The sequence below is a fragment of the Girardinichthys multiradiatus genome, chromosome X, assembly GCF_021462225.1.
Source record: "Girardinichthys multiradiatus isolate DD_20200921_A chromosome X, DD_fGirMul_XY1, whole genome shotgun sequence".
NCBI lineage: Eukaryota > Metazoa > Chordata > Actinopteri > Cyprinodontiformes > Goodeidae > Girardinichthys > Girardinichthys multiradiatus.
This window is the reverse complement of record NC_061817.1, coordinates 29,024,210-29,051,586: the sequence shown is the minus strand read 5'-3', so window position 1 is coordinate 29,051,586 and position 27,377 is coordinate 29,024,210. Positions and strand designations below refer to the sequence as shown.

Sequence of the window (27,377 nt, the reverse complement as noted above, 5' to 3'; positions counted from 1 at the left end):
TTTACTGTATAATTTCTACCAAATTATTACTTATCAGATATTTTACATATACAAAATTATGTTTAATGTTGATTTTCTCTCAATTCACACTAAACACTTTTAACCTCTTTTAACTTTTTGTATACATTTCTGCTAAAAAATAACTTCTTTTTAACTTTAAAGGGTTAAAATAAGCACATTTATGCTTGAACATATTTGAATATAAATATTGTTTCTTTTTTGTAAAAATTATTTCCTTTACACCCATAATCTAAAAACATTAAATAATACTAAATGAAAAGTAAATTATAATTCCCTAAAATGAGGTGTCAGATCAGATAGTTTTCAATTGTTTTCCATTTAACAGCTAAGGTGGGAGGTTCTGATTAGTTTTCCAGCCTTCATTAAAAACAAAGCAATCCAGTATAATAGAAATTAATTGTGTAGCTTTTACTCTTACAATTAGTGTGAAGGGGTCTGCATATAGGATAAAATATTCTCTCTATTTTCTGTTTGCTCATGACAAATAAATAAATAAAATTAAATACTAACATTATAATTATGTAGTAAAAGAAGTATATCAGGTAAGATGATCTGATTTGGTTGTTTTCATTTGTTACATGTATTGAGCACTTAATCTTTGAGAAGTCGTTTTTTGTTCTGCCTGCTAAAAATCAGTAAAATGACCTAAAATCAACCAAGTACAAAAAGTGCAAATTGTTGCCCAAATTTTATTTGTTCAGTTTTAAAGAGGGCAACTCTAGGAAAAACCAAAAGCCTTAACAGAATTCAAAAAATTTAACTTCTCAGTTTTAGGAAGTTACTGGCGTCGAGTAAACATGCCAGTAACAAGAGTGGCCACTGCCTCACCACCGGCCACCCCTTTATGGGACCACTGATTTGATCAGTTTGTTCTTTCTTGTGTTATTCATCACCTCTTGTTTGTATAAAGATGAGGTTAAGAATTCTCAGCTTTAATTAAGATTCTGTGATTTTATTCGCACCTATGTGTCTGAATGCAGTTTTCAGCACATCCTAAATGTGATTGATGGTGTGTTCATGGAGTGCTCCACTATGCTGAGGCTCTATCAGATAACAATGACAAATGTTGACATCAGGGCACAGCTAAAATGGGATACAGTCAAGTAATTTCTAAATGAGTTCACTAATGACACCCACAACCTCTTAGGTTACAGTAACACACCGCCAGGATGTCTGCATGTATGAACACATTCCTCTCAGGAAATGGTGGAAACAGCTAAAAATATTAAATCACAAATTCTGGTCCTACTGTATAGATTCATTGCATGGAAAACTGTTGATATTTTCAGGAGCATCAAAGCGATTAGGTACTTAGTAGTAAACACAGATATAAATCCACAGAGGATAATTCTGATTTTAGCCACAAATAAACCCAGAATTACATCCTATCTGTCTTTAAGAATCACAGATTGCACCTGTATTATTAGAAGTACAACAAAATATTAAACCTCTTTTAGAAAATTGTACTCTACATAGGATAATAGTATAAACAAAAAATTGGCCACTATAAAAAATTTACTCAACTGACTCCAGTACAAATTCCCCTTAAAGAGTCTATAAGCAAAATTCTCAGTGAGACACTGCCCCCTTCTGGGCATGAAAATGCTGCCACAGACAGAAAAGGATGGTTTGGAGAGTCAATCTGGGCAATCTACATTTATTTAAGTAAACTTATTAAATCAAACATTTTTATGTGTAATTTAAGACTATTTCCTTGAGCAGCCATTGTCTGAACTTGTGACAGTAGACAATAAATGATAAAACAAGAGTAGTTGTGACAGTTTGAATGAATGAGGTCAGTGTGGGTTGCTCACATTTCATAGACTCAGATTAGGCTCTAGTTAAATTACATTCCATGAATCAGAGGTTTGAACTCTCACTGTTCAAATTCTACTTTTCTAAATGGGTCAAACCCAGCATTTTCATTTTATGTTAATGTAGAAAGAATCTGAAGCTATTCTGGAATCTTTTATACCTCCTACAACTTTTATGTAGTATGTCACACATGTAACATAACCATTATTATAACAGTTTCTTCTTATTTATGCTGTTAAGGATATGATAACATGTGAAGAAGTGGAGTGTAAAAACTGCTGGGATAGCTGTAAAATGTTACTTGACAACAATTTGTTTTGTACATTAACGGCAAATGTAACCCCCCCAAAAAACGGTTTATTCATTTTGAAAACGATGTCCTTTGTTCTGAGGATGATAATCAAACAGATCACTCTGTCATAAGAATCATTAATTGACTGATCCGGTTGCAACTAAATCTAAATTGTCATTGACCATACAATATGTGGTCAGACAAATCTAGATTACCTCATGTTTGATTTATATAATCCACTTATGCTAATTTGGTTGTAACTGCTTTGTGCCGTTTGGTAATTATAAATTGTGAAAACATAGATCACATCTGGGGTTCCTCAAGGCTCCATTCTGGGGATCACTTTTATTGGATATTTATGTGTTTTCCCAAGCTAAGTTTTTTCAACATCTTTTAGGATACATGTGCTGATGACACACCACACCACACCACATGAACACACTCCTTTACTGATTGTGTCCACAATATCAAATACTGAATTGGTCAGAATTATAATAAGCCTAGTGAAACAATGAATAAATCCAAGGTTAGAAATCGGCATTAAACTAGACTTAATGAGGCTAAAGATCACAATGCATGCAAGAAACCTAGGTGCAGTTATAGACCCAGAGCTAAATTTTAACATCAACACAATAGCTATTACTAAATATAGGTCATTAGAAAAAGAGATCATATCCCACAACTCCTTAATTTGCTTCACTGGCTACCAGTTTGTCCAACCATAGTTTTTAAAATCTTGTTAATGATTCTAAACCTAAACATATCTTATTCTTAGACTTTTTGGATGTTGGAAAAAATTGTATGGATTAAGACCACCTATTGGTATGTAGTCCTAAATACCTTTCAGAGTTGCTTGTTAGATATGAGCCATCTACAGGGGTTGGACAATGAAACTGAAACACCTGGTTTTAGACCACAATAATTTATTAGTATGGTGTAGGGCCTCCTTTTGCGGCCAATACAGCATCAATTGCAGTGACGCGCCCATCTAGCACAAGTATTGGGCCAAGAGAATGCCATGATATGGCAGCCCAAACCATCACTGATCCACCCCCATGCTTCACTCTGGGCATGAAACAGTCTGGGTGGTACGCTTCTTTGGGGCTTCTCCACACCGTAACTCTCCCGGATGTGGGGAAAACAGTAAAGGTGGACTCATCAGAGAACAATACATGTTTCACATTGTCCACAGCCCAAGATTTGTGCTCCTTGCACGATTGAAACAGACGTTTGGCATTGGCACGAGTGACCAAAGGTTTGGCTATAGCAGCCCGGCCGTGTATATTGACCCTGTGGAGCTCCTGACGGACAGTTCTGGTGGAAACAGGAGAGTTGAGGTGCACATTTAATTCTGCCGTGATTTGGGCAGCCATGGTTTTATGTTTTTTGGATACAATCCGGGTTAGCACCCGAACATCCCTTTTAGACAACTTCCTCTTGCGTCCACAGTTAATCCTGTTGGATGTGGTTCATCCTTCTTGGTGGTATGCTGACATTACCCTGGATACCGTGGCTCTTGATACATCACAAAGACTTGCTGTCTTGGTCACAGATGCGCCAGCAAGACGTGCACCAACAATTTGTCCTCTTTTGAACTCTGGTATGTCACCCATAATGTTGTGTGCGTTTCAATATTTTGAGCAAAACTGTGCTCTTACCCTGCTAATTGAACCTTCACACTCTGCTCTTACTGGTGCAACGTGCAATCAATGAAGACTGGCTACCAGGCTGGTCCAATTTAGCCATGAAACCTCCCACACTAAAATGACAGGTGTTTCAGTTTCATTGTCTAACCTCTGTTCAGGTCATAAGAGACATGCTCACTCAGTGGTCCCAGGGTGGCAGCATTGAGTTATATTCTCCTAAACTCTGGAGTATAGAAACTGCTGGCTTCTTTAAAACAGGACTGAAAACATTACAGATGAATCAATTTTATAATATTTAAGCTATCAACTTGTTTAAACATTTTTTCCTTTTATGAGTTGGTAAAATGTTCTGATTCTTTTAATGATTTTTTTTGTTTTAAATGTATTTTTTACAGTTGTTCCTTTACCTTCCTATAAAGTACTCTAAATTATCTTAAATATATACAAATAAACGTATCGTCTTGCCTCAGAAGACAAAATACGTTTCTAACCATACATAAGGCTGTCAGAAACAGTAATCAGCCCCTAATTGTTGTAATTCCAAGACAATGAACTATGCCGCGCAAATTTTCATCAATTAATGTATGTAACTCCACTCTGTGTTGGGTTTAGTTCGAACATAGTCAATCAAATAAATTAAAACATTCGGCCACAGTTAGGCAGCAAAGTACATGAATCATGAACAGCACATTGTTTTTTAAAGCCCATTTAAGGGCGAGTTTTAATCAGCTGTTGTGAATGACGGACAATCAGTCGGTGCCAATTAGTGTAATGAGCTGAGAAACCCACACCACAACCAGCAGAAACAGTAGCAGCTGCAGCAGCAATAGAAACTCTTCCCGGAGAGTCAGTGGCCAGTCAGGTAAAAAAAAAAAAAAGAAAGAGAAGGAAACAGGACGCAGCTGCAGCGACACAGTTCGCAGTCAAAACCCCCGAGTAGGGAAACTTTGTTTGTAACTCCTCTTTCCTCTGCCTCCTCCACGACCGCACAGAGCTCCTCTGTTTCGCACAGTTTTCTGCTCTGAGTCGGTGGAAGCATGGCGGCCATCAAGGCGCTGGAGCAGTGGTGTAAAATGCAGTGTGATGGTTACAGGGATGTTTCCATCACCAACATGACGACTTCATTCAGGAACGGACTGGCGTTTTGTGCTCTTTTACACAAATACAGACCGGATCTCATGTAAGTATTTAACTCCTGTCCCACTGTGGATTATTTTATTTATTTAGTCTTGAATAATTATACGGATGTTTTGCCTAGGTTAGATTGTCTGGTTAGCTGATGAAACTTTGATTAAAAACAGCTTTATTCATTTATTACTGGTTTTGATGAAGTTTTCACACCTATATCTGACCTCTTTTTGTATTAATTTGATTTGATTTTTTTTCTCAGAGATTATGACTCGCTCAAAAAAGAGGATGTGTTTGAGAACAATAGACTGGTAAGAAAAGTTATACAACGTTTAGTTTACAAGGAGGAGTAGATTTTTAAACTGCAAACCTGAGATGTTTTCCATAATTGTTTTTATTTTTTTATTATTTTTTATTAACCTGACTGCACTGGCAGCATTGTGCAATATCTATTGTGTACCTGGTATTCATGTTGCTAGTTTAATTTTTAGTTGTTGGCACAATTTAATAGCAAAGTCTACTTTCTCACTTTAATCTCTTGCTTTTATCCACTTAAACTCATTTATTTGGCTAACCTTTGGGTGATAAAAGGATAACGGTTATTTATTTAGTTCTCTGCCATCATATCCTCTTCCTGTGTGAGTTGGGGCTCCTGCAGAGTCCTACTCTATTTATTACTTCCTTGTTGTCTGAATGATCCTGGTGATGTCTGCAAAAAACCTGATCTCAGGGGAATGGCTGTCCAGCCTATTCATTTTGAATGAAGCTTGCTGTCATCTGATATTCGATCCACATCATGATGGATCTATCTGATGTACACTTACTCAGTGCTTGCAAGACAAACAGCCTTGAGGCCAGGGAGTTGCATGTTTGATCAGGTTTAAGTTTTGAACTTCTGTTAATGCCCCCTGTGCTGAAACATGAGCGTAGTAATTCACACCCTTCTATATTTCATGAACAGTATCGCATTGTTCACTGGTGCTTTTTCTTTTTTTTTTTTTTGAGTAAAAAAATTGTCGCCTGTGATCTAGCTAGCCTTCCCTCCTTTTAGCGCAGCACATATTCTGACATTTTTTAAATGCCATTTATTGAAGGGGTCTGTCTAGATTGATGCTGAACAATGCCCTAATATTATTCCCCCATAAGCTGGCAGGAAGTCCTTTTTTTGTTATTATTCACCCTTTTCTTGACCTTTCTGATCTTCAGTACTAAATACTGCCAACATATTTAATGTCACATTGCTATTTTTACACATTCTGAAATAGTTTTCATTGCCAGGATAAAGTCTTACACTGCCTTTTTTAGTATTGTTGCATGGTTTTGGTTCTACTATCCCTTTTTTAATTAGCAACAATTTTCTTAAGGCTTTTCAAGTTGCAGAAGATAAGTTGGGCATTCCAGCTTTGTTAGATGCTGAAGACATGGTGGCTTTAAAGATCCCCGACAGGCTGAGCATTCTAACCTATGTGTCCCAGTACTACAACTACTTCAAAGGACGACCTCCAAGTGAGTGTTTTGCCTTGGAAATTTTTTGTTCCATAGGAAAAATGTCAAACGTTGGTCCTATATACCATTCAGTGTGGAGTAAATTACTTTATAAAAGTGTAACTTTGCCTTTAGTGGGTGGAGTGAAAAGGCCAGCAGAGGGCTCCAAAGAAGAGCCATCAGAAAAGAAAAATCAACCAGTGCTTGCCAAAATCTTGGAGTCTAAATCTGGCATTGAGAACAGTTTACCTTCCACTGTCACTGCTCGCAAATCACCAAAGCTGGATAAAGCTGCTGCTCAGGTCAGTATTGTTGATATCCAACTATGCATTATTAGACTATTAAGTTTTGCCTCATTTAGTGTCTTTCACAGAGGGTGGTTTTGGCTGATGCAAACAAGACTGGGACCCTTAACAGCAAATGTGTCGCATGTAGAAGCCATGTCCATCTGGTTCAGAGGCACTTTGTAGAAGGAAAACTCTACCACAGAAGCTGTTTCAAGTAAGATATGTTCATTACTGGGAAGAACTTTTTTTGCAATGAGCTCTTACCATTAGTAGTTGCATAAATGTAAACTTTCCCCAGGTGCAGTGAGTGCTCTTGCATACTTCATACAGGAAGTTACAAACCTGGGAAGAATCCAGGCACATTAGTTTGTAACACCCATCAGAGCAGTTCTGAAACCTACCCCTTGAATGCAGAGGTCAAAACTGGATTCAGTGATTCAGCTGTGCCACTAAACTGTGCTGCAAAGACTGTTCTGGCACCGCCAACTTTATCTTCTGTGCTATCAGCCCCAATTAATGCTGCACCAAAGTCATTAAGTCCTGCTCAACATTCCCAGTCCTGGACAGCCTCAGCACAGAAGACCCAGGCAGCCCGGCAAAAGTTTTTCCAGGCTGTGCCAAAAGTTTCAGAATCTTCAATTGGAAATGGGAAGTCTATCGTACCCTCAGGTGATCCAAAGGTCCCTCTGAGTTCAGGTGATGCAAACAGAGTTAGGCAGATGACTGGAAACAAACTAGGAGGGGAAAACTGTAACAATAACAACAAGAACCTGTTTACTATCAGATCAGCAGAAAAGCGGTAAGTATCATTGCTATACGGTGTATTGGTACGGATATTCCCTTTAATTAATAGTGAGGACTCTTTCTCCTGTAGATTTTGCATTGACCCAGTTTCTATAGACGTCCCTGGTTTGAGGAAGAATAATGGCAGCCAAGACACAGCAGGAAACTGGGAAGGACGAGCCAGTACCAGCCAAACAAACAATGAGGAATCACAATGTCTGAAGACTATCAACAAGGACAACACCAGGCCAACAGTGGTACACAAAATGGCCAAAAGTATGTTCCATGCAATTTCAGTATACTTGTTCTTTATCCAGTATTTGACATGTTGCCAACACCCCCCACCTCAACCTCCATTCTTTTTGTCTGCCTCAGACATTTATAGAAAACAAAGCTCTTTTGTCATTTCTGTCCCATTTTACACAGCCAGAGCATTTGGCAGGCTCTTGGCTGACATTTCTGTCTCAAACTAATGAACTTTTATTGAACTGTCATTCTGCTGGACTGGTTGTATTTGAATGGTTGTCAGTGGGTTTGAAGACGGGCACATAATAATTGGATTTAATTGTAAGTGCTATCAGAGCTGCTGTATTTATTTTTTATATTTGCACCGGCGAGTGTTACACACTAGAAAATGACCTTTTTGTTTCTTTAGTTATATTCACCTTGAAAACCCCACAAATTACAAACCTTGGTTTGGATCCCTTACTGGGACTTGTTGCATACACAAAGATAAGTTTTTGGTGTCTTGAGTTAATTTTGCAGACACTAGATACTGGAAAAAGAAATCATTGCAAGTATGATGGGGTTCTCAATTAATTCTCATGTTTTGATCACAATGTCATGTTCAGACTTTAAATTGGTTTAAAACACAAAGCTATATGTGAAATGATGCACTAGAACAAGATTTGTATTCTATTTTCACTTTTTTTCATCATGTGAGACTTGGGATCTGGTGGTGCAGAAGATATCCTATTTGTTTGCAGTCATGTTGAATTTCTTTATTTTATGAAGCCTAGAGTTGAAGGACCCAAAAATGGCTCCAGAATATATATTTTTTTGTTTTGGTAGTTTATTCCACATTTTTGGCAGCATATGTGGCAGATACCCTTAGTTGTAAGCCCCACCTGTGGAACTCTAAATGTTACACCGTTAATTTAAAAAGCAATTACTTTTGCCTAATCATACAGATAATACTTTCTAAAGCAAAGTTTGCTTGTGGTTTTTTTTTTTTTTTTTTCTCCTCTACAGCTCCTATCTACCAGGAGTGGCAAACTAAACTCAAACATGTGAAAGCTGAGCAAGGATTAAAGTAAGTCTGTGCAAATGAATACAAATTTACTAATGCTAAGTAGTTCATACATTGCTTAAGGTGGAGGGGTCATGTTGGTGAACTAAAAGACTTGAAAGAATGTACCTGTCTGACCTCTCAGCTTTTCCACTCTCCAGAATGCAGACTCGCAGAGTTTCTCCTATTCCTCTTGTTGTTGACTGGCTCAGAATGCCGCAGCATGTTCTCTCTCCCATCTTAACAAGTCCCAAGGAGTGCCTGGCCTGACTTTCTAGTCTAACGCTAAATTTTCTTTCTATTCAATCTTTAATCACCTTTTACATCAATTTAACATTACAAAGTACAAGGTGAGACAGTTTCTAATGTTTTCTATTTAAAAGCACTTTGGTAATGTTTTTGCATTGCATTTTAAAAATGTTTCTCTTCTGTAGAGCCTGTCAACCTGAAGCCTTCACTGACCAGCCTTCACCTTGTTGCACGCCCACGACTTCATTTAATGTTTCCATTTGTGCAACAAGGCTTCCCTCGGCTCAAACATCTGCTGTACCTGCATTTGGCTTTGGTCCGTCTGCATCCACGTGCTTTAAGGAAGTCAATCCCCAGAAACCCCTGCCTAGCTGTGAAAGCCTTGGTAAGATGTTTTGTTTGCAATATGATCACAACCAGCAGTTATAACATCTTGAGTGTTTTTAATGTTGAAAAATGAACCCTTTTATACTTTGGGATTTAATCAGAAAGTTGCATTGAAATAAGAATTAGTACCTGCAAGGTTTATTAAACATACTTGCCAGTTGGCAATCCGGGGGACAATCATCAAAAACTGATCCTTAGACAAAACTTGTCTATCTACCATTCCCCTTATTAGTTTCAATGGCATTGCCCACACAATTTGCAACATGAATAGAGTGTGGATGCAAGTAGTATCGTTTCTTAAAAAAATTCTGTCATGTCTTGTGATTTCTGCTGGGAGAGTAAAGAATTTTACAAGGGGAAAAAAAACGCATTTCACTTCCAAGTTTTAGAAGTGCTGCATAAGAACCTGTCGCCATCCAACAGCCATTGGAGTCTTTTTGGTTAGACACTGTAGAGAATGAAATTAACCCAACTGTTCTGTGCATAATAATGCACAACAACCCTAAATATCATCAGTTTCCCATGTGTACAGTAGGGCGGACCTAGCTCCATTCAGTCATGTAAATTCCTTCAGTGCTATCAAAATGACTCCTAACCATGGCCGATGTTCAAATGTGTGCATTCTCGGTCACCACACTGAAACATTCTGGTATCCAAAATGCAGTAAGTAGATAAGAACACCTGAGTATACATGCATTTTAGAGACCTAGATTTCCCTACAGCTCTAGAGTTTGGAATGCATTGGAAGATGAAATTAATAGGTCCAAAAACCTGAGCTGCCTGGCAGCTGTCAACATTTCATTTCAATTTGTTAATATGGGACCAATTCACAATGAAGATGGATGGGTAGATGGATATGTCTGTCTGTCTGCCAAAATTAAATCTGTCCAATCTGATGCAATCAGTCAGATTTATTTACATGCAGTCCAGTTCAAATTGTAATAAATTAGTCAGATTTAATTGATTTAATGCAGTCATTTGCTTTGAGTCCATGCTACTCTAGTGGGAGAACTTTGTGCAGCCAATGGAAAGTTTATGCAATTGGCCTCTAGTCTTTTAAAGGGAATTTGAAGGAAAAACCTTTTTTTAATAAAATAACAATATGGATTTAACCTGAAATCCTGTGCAGGATCCTGTTATCTTATACAACTCAATATCCCATGTAGCACCAGAAGTCTTAGGTCGGATAAACTTGTGTGCACAATCTAAGGGATTTTATCCTGTTATCACATGCAAATAAAAAGAAAATCGCAACATTTGTTTAAATTGCATTACAGTGTCGTATAAACCATAAATAAGTGCATATGTGTCTTGCATAGCTCCTCATAATAGAATTAAAGTGTGTGTTATAAGCCATGTCAGAGGTGCATAAAAACATAAAATTTGTTGCATAATTGAGTTAATGAATGTAGGCAGATATAAATGTTGTGATTGCTTACTTGCATATCTTACAGGTTGAACTTCTAAACTGCCGATCTAAAAATATGTAAAATCTCCTCCTCTTAGGCTTAAAACATGGTAGTTGCTCACCTGTGAAATCCCCACTCAGACCTCCAGCTGTGGAATCTGTTAATTCAACGACTGCTTTAGACATTCTCAAAAATCCTTCAGGTTGGTTTCCACCTGCTTTTAAAAATGATCACAGCTAGATGTGTAGATCTTGACTTTTTGTAACTGAAAATCTGTAAAAACAAGTCAATTTTGACAATGCTTTTTTTTTTTTTCTGAAAAGCTGCCATGAAAGGACCATCTAATCCTGTTTTATCTACCTCTTAGCTGCTAAAATGGGAAAGTATTTGTCACCCACCGCCGCCTTCAGGACTGAAATGAGGTCACCCTCTGTAAGTTCCCTCCATTAAGTCTCTTAAGAGATTAATTAACACTTCCACAAATATGCTTTCATTATATTCTTGGTGAAAAATGGTGGGGTTCTTTAGGTTAAGAGTAAAAATTTTGTTAAAACATTTTAATTTTTTTGTTTTTTCAAATCAGTGGATGTGTCATCATATTCCGGTGGAGCAGATTGAGAAGGAGCTGGATGATATTGAGATGAACCTGGTTCAGCTGGAGAAGGAAGGCGTTGAGCTGGAAAAGCTGCTCCGCAGCTATGAAGAAGGTTGGCTAGTCTTTCCCAAAAATGAACAGTTTTGCACTTCATTGTTTTCACAAAAGAATAATTCCAGCTTAATGTTGTCAGACCTTTTCAGTGTTGGCTGCTTTCATAGGATGGGTTTTAGGGTTGTGATTTTTAGAAAAGTGCATAAACTTAAACATTAAATTGCATCCAATAATTACAGAAGAGATAAAGTGTTGGGTCTGTATTTGTTCTTTCTTTAGTGTGTGTATTGTTTTCCCACAATCTTTTATTTTTATGCTGCCTCTTAAACGGCATTTAGGTTTGGCTTTACTTTTCAAGCCCCCTTCTGGTCAGACATGGGTTTGCTGTTCCCTGCACTGGTCCTGAAGGTTAAAAATCTATAGTAAATGCAATCCACCCAATGGCCACCACTTGCTCCTTTGCAGCAGAAGATGTACACCCAAATGTATTTTTACTATATTTGTATAAACTTCTGAATCCCTGTGGGGTACCTGACTGCCTCACACATTCACTCACTGTCTGCAGGGTAAATTACCTGCCATTTCTATTACAGTTATTGCTGTCAAATGAGGTGAGAGGCACAGCCAGCCCACAGGGATATAGCCTCTCCTTTGTGGTGGTGGGAGTGGGGGACCTGATTGCTTTCCTCAAGGTCAACCTGACTGGGTTGTAGTGACATTAAAAGCTAAAATTTTAGACTTTCTAGTTCTATAAACTCTTAATAATGTATATTGGTATTTAATACCAAAAATTGCATACTTTGTTTTGGTGTACTACACAGGAAGCTACAAAATGCATGCACTTGCAGAGAATGTGTAAATAACCATTAGTTACAGCACTTTATCATTTATACTGTATTGTGAGTTTTGAGTAGTGGAAAATAAAATCATGTATGCTCTAATTATGGCACAGTGGAAGCTAATTATTTTTTTCATCTTTGACCAGTTCACTGCTTAGCTTTAGATATGTACGTTAATTACTGTTTGGATCGAAATTAATTGTAACTTTCAAAACTTGCTCTAAAAAGCAAGAGTCTAACAACTGAAGTAAATGCAATATATGGCTATATGAACAGATTTTAAAACGGTTAAACAGTTTCTCAGGTGTGTAAAGCACAGGTTTTACCATGTCATTCTTCACTGACCAAAGATGGACCATGACTGCATTATCTACAGGTCCTTCTCAAAATATTAGCATATTGTGATAAAGTTCATTATTTTCCATAATGTCATGATGAAAATTTAACATTCATATATTTTAGATTCATTGCACACTAACTGAAATATTTCAGGACTTTTATTGTCTTAATAAGGATGATTTTGGCATACAGCTCATGAAAACCCAAAATTCCTATCTCACAAAATTAGCATATCATTAAAAGGGTCTCTAAACGAGCTATGAACCTAATCATCTGAATCAACGAGTTAACTCTAAACACCTGCAAAAGATTCCTGAGGCCTTTAAAACTCCCAGCCTGGTTCATCACTCAAAACCCCAATCATGGGTAAGACTGCCGACCTGACTGCTGTCCAGAAGGCCACTATTGACAACCTCAAGCAAGAGGGTAAGACAAAGAAAGAAATTTCTGAACGAATAGGCTGTTCCCAGAGTGCTGTATCAAGGCACCTCAGTGGGAAGTCTGTGGGAAGGAAAAAGTGTGGCAGAAAACGCTGCACAACGAGAAGAGGTGACCGGACCCTGAGGAAAATTGTGGAGAAGGGCTGATTCCAGACCTTGGGGGACCTGCGGAAGCAGTGGACTGAGTCTGGAGTAGAAACATCCAGAGCCACCGTGCACAGGCGTGTGCAGGAAATGGGCTACAGGTGCCGCATTCCCCAGGTCAAGCCACTTTTGAACCAGAAACAGTGGCAGAAGCGCCTGACCTGGGCTACAGAGAAGCAGCACTGGACTGTTGCTCAGTGGTCCAAAGTACTTTTTTTGGATGAAAGCAAATTCTGCATGTCATTCAGAAATCAAGGTGCCAGATTCTGGAGGAAGACTGGTGAGAAGGAAATGCCAAAATGCCAGAAGTCCAGTGTCAAGTACCCACAGTCAGTGATGGTCTGGGGTGCCGTGTCAGCTGCTGGTGTTGGTCCACTGTGTTTTATCAAGGGCAGGGTCAATGCAGCTAGCTATCAGGAGATTTTGGAGCACTTCATGCTTCCATCTGCTGAAAAGCTTTATGGAGATGAAGATTTCATTTTTCAGCACGACCTGGCACCTGCTCACAGTGCCAAAACCACTGGTAAATGGTTTACTGACCATGGTATCACTGTGCTCAATTGGCCTGCCAACTCTCCTGACCTGAACCCCATAGAGAATCTGTGGGATATTGTGAAGAGAACGTTGAGAGACTCAAGACCCAACACTCTGGATGAACTAAAGGCTGCTATCGAAGCATCCTGGGCCTCCATAAGACCTCAGCAGTGCCACAGGCTGATTGCCTCCATGCCACGCCGCATTGAAGCAGTCATTTCTGCAAAAGGATTCCCGACCAAGTATTGAGTGCATAACTGTACATGATTATTTGAAGGTTGACGTTTTTTGTATTAAAAACACTTCTTTTATTGGTCGGATGAAATATGCTAATTTTGTGAGATAGGAATTTTGGGTTTTCATGAGCTGTATGCCACAATCATCCGTATTAAGACAATAAAAGACCTAAAATATTTCAGTTCGTGTGCAATGAATCTAAAATATATGAATGTTAAATTTTCATCATGACATTATGGAAAATAATGAACTTTATCACAATATGCTAATATTTTGAGAAGGACCTGTACATGACCAAATTAAGCTATTATTGAAAGGTAGTTTACCTCTCAAAATCCTCATAGAGAGATCTGTTTTAGTCTTTAACTTGTGTTGATATTCATATGTCCCTTGTAATCTTTTGTCTCCCAGTCATTTGAACATACCAGTTTCATATTTAGTTTTTATTCTAAGTTGATGACCATGGTCAAATCTGAGCTTTGTTTTGAAACTTTCTCCCTTGATCTCCATGTATTCCTGCTTGAATAAAACGATGCATAACTTTTTATACTATTTGAAAAATTGCAGTTTTCCAGAACTGAATGTTTTAAACACTTATTTGTTATAAACTTTATAGGAATATTTGGTGTTCTATTCTGTATTGCGAACAAAACATATCAAGTTTAATACTAGAATTGCCAACTGTTAATTAAAATTGGAGCTTGGTTGACCATTTCCTAAAAGGAGAGGCACTTCTGTCCTAAACCTGAAATTCACAGAAAACAAACTGATTGTCTTTATAAATATTGAAATGAGCTTTGAGTGCTAATTTTTGAATTTATTCATGTGCATCTTCCACGCTGTCATTGTTCATCTGAAGAGCACAGATCGGAAGATGCACGTAAACGCTGCTGTTTGAACATGTTGAGATTAATTTATCCCTACAGGATTCCATTTACTCCACTTGGACACATTTAAATGAGATCTGTTGACTTGTATCAGCCACCTAGAACAGATGAATCATAATAAAAAGAGAAAATCACTGGAAGCCTCCACTAAAATATCTTTCAGTACTTTTCAATGAATTGCTGCTAATTGATGTGTGCATATTCATGACTGTAAATTGCACAACTTCCAATTCCAGAATATTGATGTACATTATCTCATTTAATAGGATACTTGTGTCAATGACCTGTTTGCAGAGGGAGAAGGGGACATATTGATGGATCCACTGATGGTTGACTGGTTTAACCTCATTCGCAAAAAGCAGATGTACATAAGGAAAGAATCGGAGCTCGTTTATCTGTAAGAAATACTTTAAAGAGACATACTGCAATGTTTTTGTCTGGTTGAGTGAACTTGCTTTAAAGCTAAAAATACGTCACTTTTTGGTAACATAAAGAAACTGTAGTTTGATTAGCTTTGCCCTTCTGATGGTATAAAGAATGTTTATTTCAGAGCAAAGACTCAGGAGCTGGAGCAACAGCAGCCAGGAGTGGAAGAAGAACTTCGCAGGCTGCTGGAAAAGCCAGGTAGAGCCACAATCTAAGACTTTCAACCTAACTTCTCATGATTAATGGAAATGTCTATACTGGTGTGAGGTTTTAATTGCCATCCTCTATAAGCTCTGTGCACACTCCTCAGATATTTTAATTGGCTTTTGAAAGTGTTGGTTCAGAACTAAATATCTACCATACAATATATTTTGAATGAGCTGGCTGAGGATTTTCAGATATTAGGAGTACAATAACTGCAGACTTAAGAGACGAGAAACTTATCATAGTGTGGATAACTGTTTGGATTCAGGAAAATATTTTTAGTTTGCAACACTACAGACTGAAGGCTTGGAGCGTGTGTGTGTAGTCTCAAAGATGAGAATCACAACTGTTTTTATATAATCTAATCACAGATCACTTAAAGTCCAGAGATGAGCAACACAGGGAAAAGAATCTGCTGCAGCAACTGATGGAAATTGTGGATGGCAGAAATGCAATTGTGGAGGTGCTTGATGGAGACAGGCTGAGGTAACATAATCCATATTTAGGAGTACTGTGTCAAATGTGTCTTGCATATTCACATGAAGTGTTTAATTTTGTTTCAGGGAAGTGGAAGAGGACAAGCAGTTGAATAAAATGATGCAAGATCTTGGTAAGCACTTAAAAAAAAACAAACAAAAAAAACTTAAAGACATTTTAATAATGGCTATTTGTTTATCTGGGGGAGAACAGGAGTGAAGAAAAGCAAAAATAAGCGGAAATCCTCCATCTCAAAAATGTTCAAACGGAGAAGTAAAAGGCGAGTTGAATGATGCTAAAGGAAATGTTTTAAAAAATAACTTGCATTATTTTAAACCAATGTCTAAACTGTTTATAAAATTGAAACAAAAGCTAAAAAAATCAAAGAGGTTGACAAAATGTTGTTAAATATTGGTAAAACTTCACATTCAGTTCTTGTTACTCAGTGGTATGGATTTGTTTGTTTTTTTTGTCCTTTTTCTTGTGTTCTCACAATGTTTCTTGGTTTCTAATTTTATAACTTTAAATCTACCAGAACACTGCTGTACCCAAAGCTTTCAGAATTTAATAATATCCCTTGTTGTAACAAGAATTAGATATTTCTTTTTTGAAATGTTTCAGCAATATTAAATGTATTTAGTCAAACAATATCCTGTATTTTAGGTTTTGACCAATATTTACTATCTGAAGTGCAGAAAAAGTCTGGCTGTATTTGTATGATCCTTCAACAGTCTTGATCCAAAATGTAAATGTTTAGCAATGGATTTTACAATTTGCCTAAATTATATTAAAGGTATTCTTCATTAACTTTGTGTTTGGAGCCCCACATGTTGAGCTGCTGCAGGCTGTGGCTCCTCTTCTGCTATACTGTAGGTGGCAGCCTGGGTATGCTGTATCACAAGGCAAGAACTTGGGGAAATCCAATTTGCCACAGTACAGACAGTTAATTTCTTTGCTAATTTTATAAATGCTGCAAAGAATGTTCAGCTGTGCTGATGCAATAACGTTATGTGAAAGAGGATTAGGCAGAGCTCTAGCTTATGGCTAAGGAAAGGCTTACAAACTATAGGTTGTATTAAGCATTTTATCTCAGAACCAGGTTTAATTAAACATTACTCTTTGCTGATATCTGCATCTGAATGGCTCCATACCTGAGCTATTAAAATGTTCAAAGGACATGTTAAGTTACTCATCTGTGAAAATGTCTTTTTTGCTATTTGTGATGAATGTTAATTTTACATCCTAAAGGTGTTTTTAAACTGTGTGTACACTCTCCTATTTAATATAAAATAAAACCTGTAATTTATTGAATAAAAATCGTTTACAGACTTCTATGCATAGCTTTTTTTTTTTTTTTTTCAAATTTACCCAGATTATTAAATTGCGGCAATCCCTTCCTCCAGGAATGTTTGGAGTCTTACTGCAAAGATGACACTCTTATGGTAACAAAATGCCATGCATCAAGGCTAAGCACTGATTTAAAAACTGTATTAAATTACGCTTTTAATAAAGCCTTTTGAAAACATAGTTAAAATGAATGCAACATGCCAATGATGGGAAATTCTTAACACATCCCTCATTTTGAGATGCATGAAACTGTGATCACAAACTTGGAACAAAAATCTTTCTAGCTGAGCAGAGTTGGGGAGAATATTGGTACAAAAACGCCACGCATGATGTGGGTGACAGTCGAGACTGAATGTGTGATATTAGAGTTAATTAAAGCTTTGCGCCCCATCTACTGCAAATGCTTGCACTTCTGCAATTAAGAATCAAAGGCGAGGGCTTAGTGTCGGGTGGGGTTTGGGTGGTGGGGATGTCTAATACACGGTTTTAACAGGAATGGGGACCTGATTTGCCGAGCTCCTAGCGACAAGCATTAACAACAGCCTCAAATTAGAGGTACATTAATATTCATAAGTAAAACAATTCATCCTGTGAATGTGTGATGAAATGGAATCCTCTGAGGTGAGTTCTTGTGTCCAGGCTGCCACTGTTCATTAAAATATGCCATTACCCATGAAGTGCTTAATCTTTATGAAAAGGTGGTAAAAATCAGTTTGAGCTGAAATCTCTGCAACCATTCAGCACTGTTTTCATAATATAAATCCTGTACATTTTCAGGAATGTTAATATACTGACAGTGCCTTTGGTTTTCTGAATGATGTGTAAACTGAGATTTAGTCAGTGTAATGATTTTACCGTCTAACGCAATATGATCTAGATTTTGTTTCCTCTTATTTCATCCCCTGCCAGATTCTCTGCCACTAGCCTGTAATTATGATCCTCGAGGTAATTTTATCAGCCTCATTAGTTCTGATGAGTAAACGAGAAGCGTGCTCCTAATTTATTGGCCATTCAGGATGGAGGTTTTATTCTCATCAGAGAGATCATAATATTTGTATAGAGAGAAAGGGAGGAAGAGATGCACACAGCTGTCAGTTACACGTCTCTTAGACGAAACTGAAATCAAGGCTTGGAATAATTGTCATATTGTGTTAATATGTGTGCATTTTATTTTTTAATGGATGTCATTGTGATGAGCAAGCCTGAAAACAAGTCTCTTCTTGACTCAGGCAGTATTTAATTCTATTTTAGTTTATCTTCCTGCACAAAAATTGTTTTCTCATACCTCTGAAAACAAAATTGCATTGTTTTTCTTTGGTTCCCTGTTCAGTGGAGATTATCCATTTACTGTGTTGGAGAATCCGTTAGGGGAGCGGGGTAAATATGCCCACAAAATTCAGTCAGTGTGTGTAGAAATTTGCATTGAGGGGAAATTATGCATGCTGGCTAGTGGAAATGAAATGTATAAAGTCCATGACTGGTAGGACTTGACAAGTGCAGCTTTCATCCATCTCAAATGAATAATTTTCACTTCCCTTAAACATCCTTAATCCAACCATGTTATCAGCGGGCATGCAGGATCCTGCCAGACTTTCCTCCTTAACGGAACAGCAACTTTCAACTTGCCAGAGATTCTGCTCTGCAGTTTCTTACCACATGGTCTTAGGGACTCACTCTTATCCCTCCCTGCTGGTTTTGTGGATCAGTGAAATTCCTTCATAACACAATATATACATAATGCAGTTCTTAATAGGTAGCGGAATGTCTCACTCTACCCTCCTCTGTGCTGCCTCAGAGGTCGACTTAATGCACTGTATTTTACCTCTGATTCACACTGGCAGAAACTTGGAGGATAGTGGCTAAAAAAACCTATTTGCTCAGTGGCCCTTTGTCCTCTATTTCAAATTTCAGTGACAGACCCTTCCATGCCGGTATAATGTGGTCTGGAATTTATGTTGGCTGTAAAGGGATAAACAGGGATATTCATGGTAAATTACTCATTTACAACCCAGCATTTAGCATTTGGACTGACATTTTTCAGGGATGTTTTCTTGTCGTCTTGCTGAAAAACGCACTGGAAAATACGCCGCTAAGCATCCCAATCCTTTTAATTTATGCAAGGTGCCACATTTTCTAAACACTACCAACAAACAATGAAATGTGTAATTGCTGTTTATGCTGCTAATCCGCTTGATAGCCTCTAATATGGAGGGTTACCTGGCTATTTTCAATATCCGCACTCTCGGAAGCCTCGGCTTGCGATAAGAATATTAACCTCATCAATTTCAGGTAACTTTCAACGCTTTAACATCTTGTCTCTAAGACCTACATGTTAGCAGGAGTCTCAGCCTTGGCATTTAGTGACATTTTAAGCCTTTTAACAGAATCCAGACAGGGATTTGCCGTTTCCACCAAAGGAAAATAATTTATATCCTCCTTTCTGAGAAACTGTGGGTAGAAGGATTAAATGCACCAGAGAGATTTGTATGTGGTGCAAGTAAAACAATATTGTGACTCAGTTAATACATTTTCTCCCTTCTATTTCATACTTTAAGGAAGTCAGCAGCTGTTACTCGTCAGCCTGAAGTTGGCTTTGATGCTTTTCTTGTATAATTTTCTCATTTTTGAAGTTTTAAGTGAACAGGTCAGAGAGATGACGGTGCTCTGCACATTTGTGCTAACGGATAAGAGTCTAAGGCAATACCAACTGACCAAAATGAATTGTTTTGCATTTAAATGCTCTTTAAAACATCTGGTACTGAATTGTATATAAAAGCATAATGAAGTTATATGCACAAGCACACGCTTGAATAACATTTCCAAATGACTGTTTGCAACACAAAAGAGCTTTTCTGTGTGCAGGATGAGTTGTGAACTGTGTATCTGCCTGTTTGCATGATGGCTGCTATGTAGTGGAGACATGCAGGGCTCTGTTCTCTCTATGAGCAGGCAGCTTTGATTCACTCTCTCTTATCTCACGCCTGGCAAGGTTAATGAAGTGGTGGCACTTTTGGAGGAAGTAGAAATGGGATGAGTAGTAAAGACCAGAGGAAGCTTGGAGATGAAACATCCGGCTCTTAGTTGACTGTAAGTGGCAATTTTTGGTGAATTACATAGACAATAAGGAGGAGAAGTTGTCATCCTCTTATCCACAACAGCCTTCTAAATCTGAAATGGTTGATTGCATCTCTTCTAGCCTAGGCCAATGGAATTACATTAGCATTTAGTCATCACTTTTAACTTGATCTGTCAAACGTCTCCATTATAAGGGTATGTTCAGAGCCGGCCTAAGGTTGCACGGGACCAAAACCAAAATTTAATTTTCAGTCACCACAGCAGCACTAACATCTATTACAAATTCTCTAGTTTTCGAATATGTGTGTTGTGTATGAAACAAATGTAATTTAGTAAACAGAACACAGCAGGTCTGACTTTTCTCAGACACTTACCTGCTTTTACCATGGCCCTTCAAAATGTCTCTTGTGGACTGTTGGAATTGACCAAGAAAACCTCCTATCCCATGCTGATGGCATCCTGAGTCTTCAAAAATATCAATGCCTTTTTGACCCTAAGTTATGCTTCAAAGATAATTTGACATGTTTCCTTACATGAATCATCTACGGTGCCAAAAAATGTAGTTACAACTTGTTTTCCACATTTGTTACATAATTATTCCAACACTGATTTGAGCATATTTCACTGTGAAAAGATCTACACAAAATGCCTCAATTACAAAGTAAAAAGCTGTTTTAAGGCCATTTTGTAAATTCAAAACAACTAAACATCCATGTCTTAATATTTGTTGAAGCACTTTTAGCAGGAATGACCGTCTGAAGTCTGAAGATTAGGCAAATCTGTTTTGGGGTATTTTTTTAACCATTCTTCTCTACTGATCCTATTGAGCTTCATTTAGTTGGCTGGGCAGGTTACCCTTTTTGATGCCTGTTCAGGGGTCTTCTACTGGATTTTAATTTTTCGCCAGCCAAGGACGTTCAGATTGCTACTGAGGCCACTTTTGTTTTTTTTGGGTTTTTTTAATATTGGTGCTATGATTTGGGTCATTGTTGTGGTGGAAGATTAGTCATTACCCTGCTTTGAGGTCCAGAGCAGTCTGGAGCAGATTTTCTTGAAGAATCTCTCTATAATTGGCTGTCATACTCCATGTCGCAGGTGTCAAACTCCAGTAATCGTGGGCTGGTGTCCTGCAACTTGTAGAGCGGTCTCTGCTTCATCGCACCCAAATCAAACAATTAGTTCATTAGCAGGACTTTGAAAGAACTTAACTCCATTCTGATGAGGTACATTAGGTGTGCTGAACCAGGAAGAAATCTAAAAGTTGCAGGACAGTGGCGCTCAAAGGCTGCCGTTTGACACCCCTGCTCTCTGCATCTTAGGCCTTAAGAGAGCTCCTAACGTGAGGAGATGTTGAGAGACTTTTAGTGAGCTCAGTAGTGGCTTAAGTACGCAAAATGGTGGAAAGGGAGAACGGAGAGATATTCTCTGACAGTAATAAATAACCAAGAATAAAAAGGGAACAAAATTACAAACAATATGGTACAGAATTATTTCAATATTAATAGACTGTAATATGTTTTTAAAAAATAAATTTGGGAAAAACTGGAGAAAAAAGTACACAAATACAAACTGTAGACAACAGTGCAATAATCTAAGGACTACAGGTCCTTCTCAAAATATTAGCATATTGTGATAAAGTTAATTATTTTCCATAATGTCATGATGAAAATTTAACATTCATATATTTTAGATTCATTGCACACTAACTGAAATATTTCAGGTCTTTTATTGTCTTAATACGGATGATTTTGGCATACAGCTCATGAAAACCCAAAATTCCTATCTCACAAAATTTGCATATTTCATCCGACCAACAAAAGAAAAGTGTTTTTAATACAAAAAACGTCAACCTTCAAATAATCATGTACAGTTATGCACTCAATACTTGGTCGGGAATCCTTTTGCAGAAATGACTGCTTCAATGCGGCGTGGCATGGAGGCAATAAGCCTGTGGCACTGCTGAGGTCTTATGGAGGCCCAGGATGCTTCAATAGCGGCCTTTAGCTCATCCAGAGTGTTGGGTCTTGAGTCTCTCAACGTTCTCTTCACAATATCCCACAGATTCTCTATGGGGTTCAGGTCAGGAGAGTTGGCAGGCCAATTGAGCACAGTGATACCATGGTCAGTAAACCATTTACCAGTGGTTTTGGCACTGTGAGCAGGTGCCAGGTCGTGCTGAAAAATGAAATCTTCATCTCCATAAAGCTTTTCAGCAGATGGAAGCATGAAGTGCTCCAAAATCTCCTGATAGCTAGCTGCATTGACCCTGCCCTTGATAAAACACAGTGGACCAACACCAGCAGCTGACACGGCACCCCAGACCATCACTGACTGTGGGTACTTGACACTGGACGTCTGGCATTTTGGCATTTCCTTCTCCCCAGTCTTCCTCCAGACTCTGGCACCTTGATTTCCGAATGACATGCAGAATTTGCTTTCATCTGAAAAAAGTACTTTGGACCGCTGAGCAACAGTCCAGTACTGCTTCTCTGTAGCCCAGGTCAGGCGCTTCTGCCGCTGTTTCTGGTTCAAAAGTGGCTTGACCTGGGGAATGCGGCACCTGTAGCCCATTTCCTGCACATGCCTGTGCACGGTGGCTCTGGATGTTTCTACTCCAGACTCAGTCCACTGCTTCTGCAGGTCCCCCAAGGTCTGGAATTGGCCCTTCTCCACAATCTTCCTCAGGGTCCGGTCACCTCTTCTCGTTGTGCAACATTTTCTGCCACACGTTTTCCTTCCCACAGACTTCCCACTGAGGTGCCTTGATACAGCACTGATACATGTTTCACATTGTCCACAGCCCAAGATTTGCGCTCCTTGCACCATTGAAACCGACGTTTGGCATTGGCATGAGTGACCAAAGGTTTGGCTATAGCAGCCTGGCCGTGTATATTGACCCTGTGGAGCTCCCGACGGACAGTTCTGGTGGAAACAGGAGAGTTCAGGTGCACATTTAATTCTGCCGTTATTTGGGCAGCCGTGGTTTTGTTTTTTGGATACAATCCAGGTTAGCACCCGAACATACCTTTCAGACAGCTTCCTCTTGCGTCCATAGTTAATCCTGTTGGATGTGGTTCGTCCTTCTTGGTGGTATGCTGACATTACCCTGGATACCGTGGCTCTTGATACATCACAAAGACTTGCTATCTTGGTCACAGATGTGCCAGCAAGACATGCACCAATAATTTGTCCTCTTTTGAACTCTGGTATGTCACCCATAATGTTGCGTGCATTTCAATATTTTGAGCAAAACTGTGCTCTTACCCTGCTAATTGAACCTTCACACTCTGCTCTTACTGGTGCAATGTGCAATCATTGAAGACTGGCTACCAGGCTGGTCTAATTTAGCCATGAAACCTCCCACACTAAAAGGACAGGTGTTTCAGTTTCATTGTCCAACCCCTGTATATGCAGTATGACAACGACCAGCATGGTGACTAAACATAATAAGCAAATCAAAATAATGGCGAGCATGTTGATAAGCTACGTTCAAACATGTTAATGCTGTGTGACAATTTATTCTTGCTAAACGTTATCATGATTTACACATTTCTGAATCCAGCCAAAATTCTATCAATTTCTCTCCACTGATTATTAGGAGAACATTTAATTTCTCTTGTTTCTTTTAAGTTAATCACAGCTCTTGGGAGACTGTGTCACAACCAGCAACAGGGTCAGCCATGCCTCCTAACTAATTTAGGAATTTAGGTTAGAGTTGCTCTCAGCAGTGAAGTGAATCACTCTTAAGCTAGCAGTCCTTGCCAAAACGTTTTAGGTAAAGATAGGAGCTCTCTGAGAGAACTCTGAGAATCTTTGTGAATACAGGCCCCAGTTTGTTGTATGTTTTAGCAATGGTCGATCTTCTGGAGGTTTCTCAAATCTTCACATTGGAACACTTTAGCTTTGACTTGATGACTATCTGGTTCTAGGTTCTCTCTATCCAACCAAGGCTCTTCTACTAACAGCTATAGAGGTCCTGTTGATTTCAAAATTCATTTTGAAAATCAATGGGACTTTTATTTTTAAATAATGGAGAGCACAGTGCTTTGAAGTATATTTAATGCTACAAGTTTTTTTTTAATATCCTTTCACAGAAATGTGGTTTAACCCAATCCAGTCTTAAAGGTGAACAAACAATTCTTCTGACTACAACTGCATCATTTAGTGCATAAAAGTATGTATGTAGGTGCGTGTCAAATCCTGATTAATCAACTCTTTTACCACTGGACGACTCAAAGTTGCAGAAGGTTTTCAAGAAAGATCTGCGGATGAATTTGAGCTCCATTTTACCTTTTTTCTAAAAATACGGAAATATTTGGAAACATCCTTTCACTTTGCCATTATGGGCTGTTTTGTGTAGATAAAAAAAAAAAAAAAACTACACTCAAATGTTTTGTTTTTTGTTTTTTTTTTGCTAGCTAGCATGATACGATCATACATTTTCCAAATCAGAAGCTCTTCTGACTGCCTGCTCAGGCACTTGTGATGACTCTTTCCTTGTAAGCTGCTGGCTCCTGAGTTAGAGGAGTTTTAAGACTGAGAAACACAACTGAACCAGCAAGAAACTTGCTGGTCACAAACAAGCCTGATCAACTTGCAAGATTACATTGCAATAAATTTTATATATTTTTTTACATTGTATGCTTTATGTTTGTCTAATTTCTGTGTAAGGTGCCATTCCAATTTTCTTTTCAATTTTTACTCTGATGGAATGTGATCTGTTACTTTGAAGCCTCTTGCTAAAAAGGATTTAAAAGGGGATAGGTGTAAATTAATTCTGGTGACGGGGACATTTAAGGACTTATTCACTTGGTCTGGCATTTTTAGCTAGTGTGCAGCATGCCATTACAATTCCAAATAGGTTAATTTAGTTATGCTGTGTATTAAACAATTTCAAATTTGCAATTCAGGAAGCATCTAAAAGATAAAAGATACAACTCTGAAGCTTTGAGATCTGTGTTGTGTGGAAATTCAAACCCTCTTTGGGGCCCCCTGCTGGACTTTGGGCCCTAAGAAGGGGCTTAGTTTGCCTTTTCCTTGGATTGGCTGGTATTTATCTCTATATAAATTGAGTTTTGAGCTTGAATCATGATGCACAGCAGAAAAGCTAAATAGGAATTTTTGAGTCGGATCATTTCCAATATAAATCTGTGTGGTTTTTCCCAAGATATGCCTCGATCCTTGGAAAGGCTTCTAAAAACCAGCTGTGACTTTCTTCGTGACAAGAAGTCCCACACAGGCAACAATATTGGTTTATTTTATTTGTGGAATGTCACCAGTGTTGGCTCATGGGCACATCGTAAACAAAGGGCAAAAATGTCCCCGTAAAATAAATGTAATAACAGCTCATGTACTGCTAATGCTCTATCTTCCTTAGCTTATTTTAAATATTTCAATTCCCGTTGCATCTATGAGAGCTAATAGGTAAACAGTATTGAATGGAAGAAATGAGGCAGGCCTACATGCCAATGAATTAGCATATAGATGAGTTCATCTCGTACAAATACTGCTCTTTAGCCCAGAACTCCATGTGCTGAGCAAAGATCATGTATGTAAAGTATGCATGCAGGAAATCTAAATTAATCCATTTCAATCAACATTCAGTCTAATAAGATTTTTTTTTTTTCCATCCCATCTTTCGTTTTTCCAGTGTTGCTTAAATGGCCAGTTAAACTTTTGCCCCTCAATACATCCTAATTGTTTAACAGAATAAAAACAATTTATAAACAACTTTCCAGATAGCAGCCATTAAACTGGTGTTGGTAACAAATTAACATGAGGGCTATTGCTTGTACCTCAAAGACTACACTGAGATGGCCTATTTCCTTTTCCATAAATAAGCCACCTCAGTGTTTCTGTGGCAAACCATAAGGCTTCCCTTTTGTAGAACAGAAATTCTATTTTATAAGTGCCATTAACAATATGTTTTATCCTCATTATTGTAATTCCATAAACAAACATCGCCTCTATGAAACCATGCTATTTCATTACATAGCTCCTGTTAATGTGCTAAAAGGAGCTTATTGAATTGGGTCAGCTAATTAAGCAATTAGCTTATTTCAGCTCTGTGGTCAGGCTGTTACTAATCTATGGCATTCTGAGCCAAGATCTGTGAAAACCGAGAGCTTGTGTGTCTGTCTATCCCATCCAGCCTGACAAAGGATCATGTTGGAAGCCTTCCTTCCCCTCAACAGAAAGGCAGAGGACTTGTCTCTGCTCGCTAATGCTCACGTTTCTCATGCAAATCCCAGAAACTGAATGGGCTGTTTATTGTCTAGTTAAGATACTGAGGCATTTATGTAATGTTGTTGAAGTGTTTGCTCTCTGCATTTGTAGCTGTGTTAACACACATGGAATCCCAGACAGATTAGAGTTTTAAAGCCACGGTGGCTGTTGGTGGCTTTCAGCAGAGCCCACCACATGGCTTCATGCAGACATGCAGTGTCACAGCGGAGACGTAAATCTATCACTGGTGTCATAATGAAAATTTCTTTCTCAGAATCAGTTTAATAACCTGATTTTTATGTCACTTTCTGGCATGTTTCCTAATTTTATTTCAGCAGATGTTTTGACATTTTGGTATTTCTGATATTCTAAAACTTGACTTGTGAAACTTTCCATGCATGTGTTTAGTTCTGGTTGAAAGGTAGATGCATGGATTTCAGCAGTAATATTTTATTTGCTGAGCTTTTAACAATCAGTGAAATTGCAACATGCACAGGTAAGGAATAACGTATGCCACATAGGCCCCTCTTTGCTGCCTAAAGAACCTTGACACAATTGGACGGATGCCACTAGACCTGTTATCTGGCACCAAGATGGTTGCTGCAGACATTTTAGGTACTTTAAGTTGCTTTAAATAAATCAACTTTGTGGACAAAGGTTTCAATTAAAGGGTGGCATGAAGAAAAGAGTATCTGTGTTAATTCACCTGGTCATAATGATATGCTTTATCAGTGTACAAAAGGTTATATTTGTCTAAAAACTGT

General features: G+C 38.2%; 1 protein-coding gene across 4 annotated transcripts; it reads left to right on the top strand.

The window, feature by feature from the left end:
• The first annotated feature begins 4,482 nt into the window (after positions 1 to 4,482).
• LOC124862336 (MICAL-like protein 2) lies at positions 4,483 to 17,300 on the top strand. 4 transcript variants are annotated; one of them, XM_047356191.1, is made up of 18 exons: positions 4,496 to 4,636; positions 4,767 to 4,954; positions 5,165 to 5,213; positions 6,267 to 6,408; positions 6,523 to 6,689; positions 6,761 to 6,888; positions 6,973 to 7,473; positions 7,549 to 7,733; positions 8,709 to 8,769; positions 9,267 to 9,379; positions 10,888 to 10,992; positions 11,158 to 11,222; positions 11,374 to 11,497; positions 15,154 to 15,256; positions 15,410 to 15,483; positions 15,861 to 15,975; positions 16,053 to 16,099; positions 16,180 to 17,300. In XM_047356191.1, the coding sequence occupies exons 2-18, from the start codon at positions 4,812 to 4,814 to the stop codon at positions 16,257 to 16,259; spliced, it is 2,202 nt and encodes a 733-aa protein (XP_047212147.1). In that variant the 5' UTR covers positions 4,496 to 4,636; positions 4,767 to 4,811; the 3' UTR covers positions 16,260 to 17,300. The 4 variants fall into 4 exon arrangements, with proteins under 4 accessions (XP_047212148.1, XP_047212147.1, XP_047212145.1 ...); XM_047356189.1 differs by having other exon boundaries at positions 9,180 to 9,379; XM_047356190.1 differs by lacking the exon at positions 4,496 to 4,636 and having other exon boundaries at positions 4,645 to 4,954; positions 9,180 to 9,379.
• The last annotated feature ends 10,077 nt before the right edge of the window (positions 17,301 to 27,377 follow it).

What these genes read in the sequence shown, in the direction of transcription:
- LOC124862336 (XM_047356189.1), top strand. Translation starts at nt 4,812, where the DNA reads ATGGCGGCCATCAAGGCGCTGGAGCAGTGGTGTAAAATGCAGTGTGAT. An exon ending in CTTCAAAGGACGACCTCCAA is followed by an intron (nt 6,409 to 6,522) that starts GTGAGTGTTTTG and finishes CTTTGCCTTTAG; the next exon opens with TGGGTGGAGTGAAAAGGCCA. An exon ending in CTTGATGGAGACAGGCTGAG is followed by an intron (nt 15,976 to 16,052) that starts GTAACATAATCC and finishes ATTTTGTTTCAG; the next exon opens with GGAAGTGGAAGAGGACAAGC.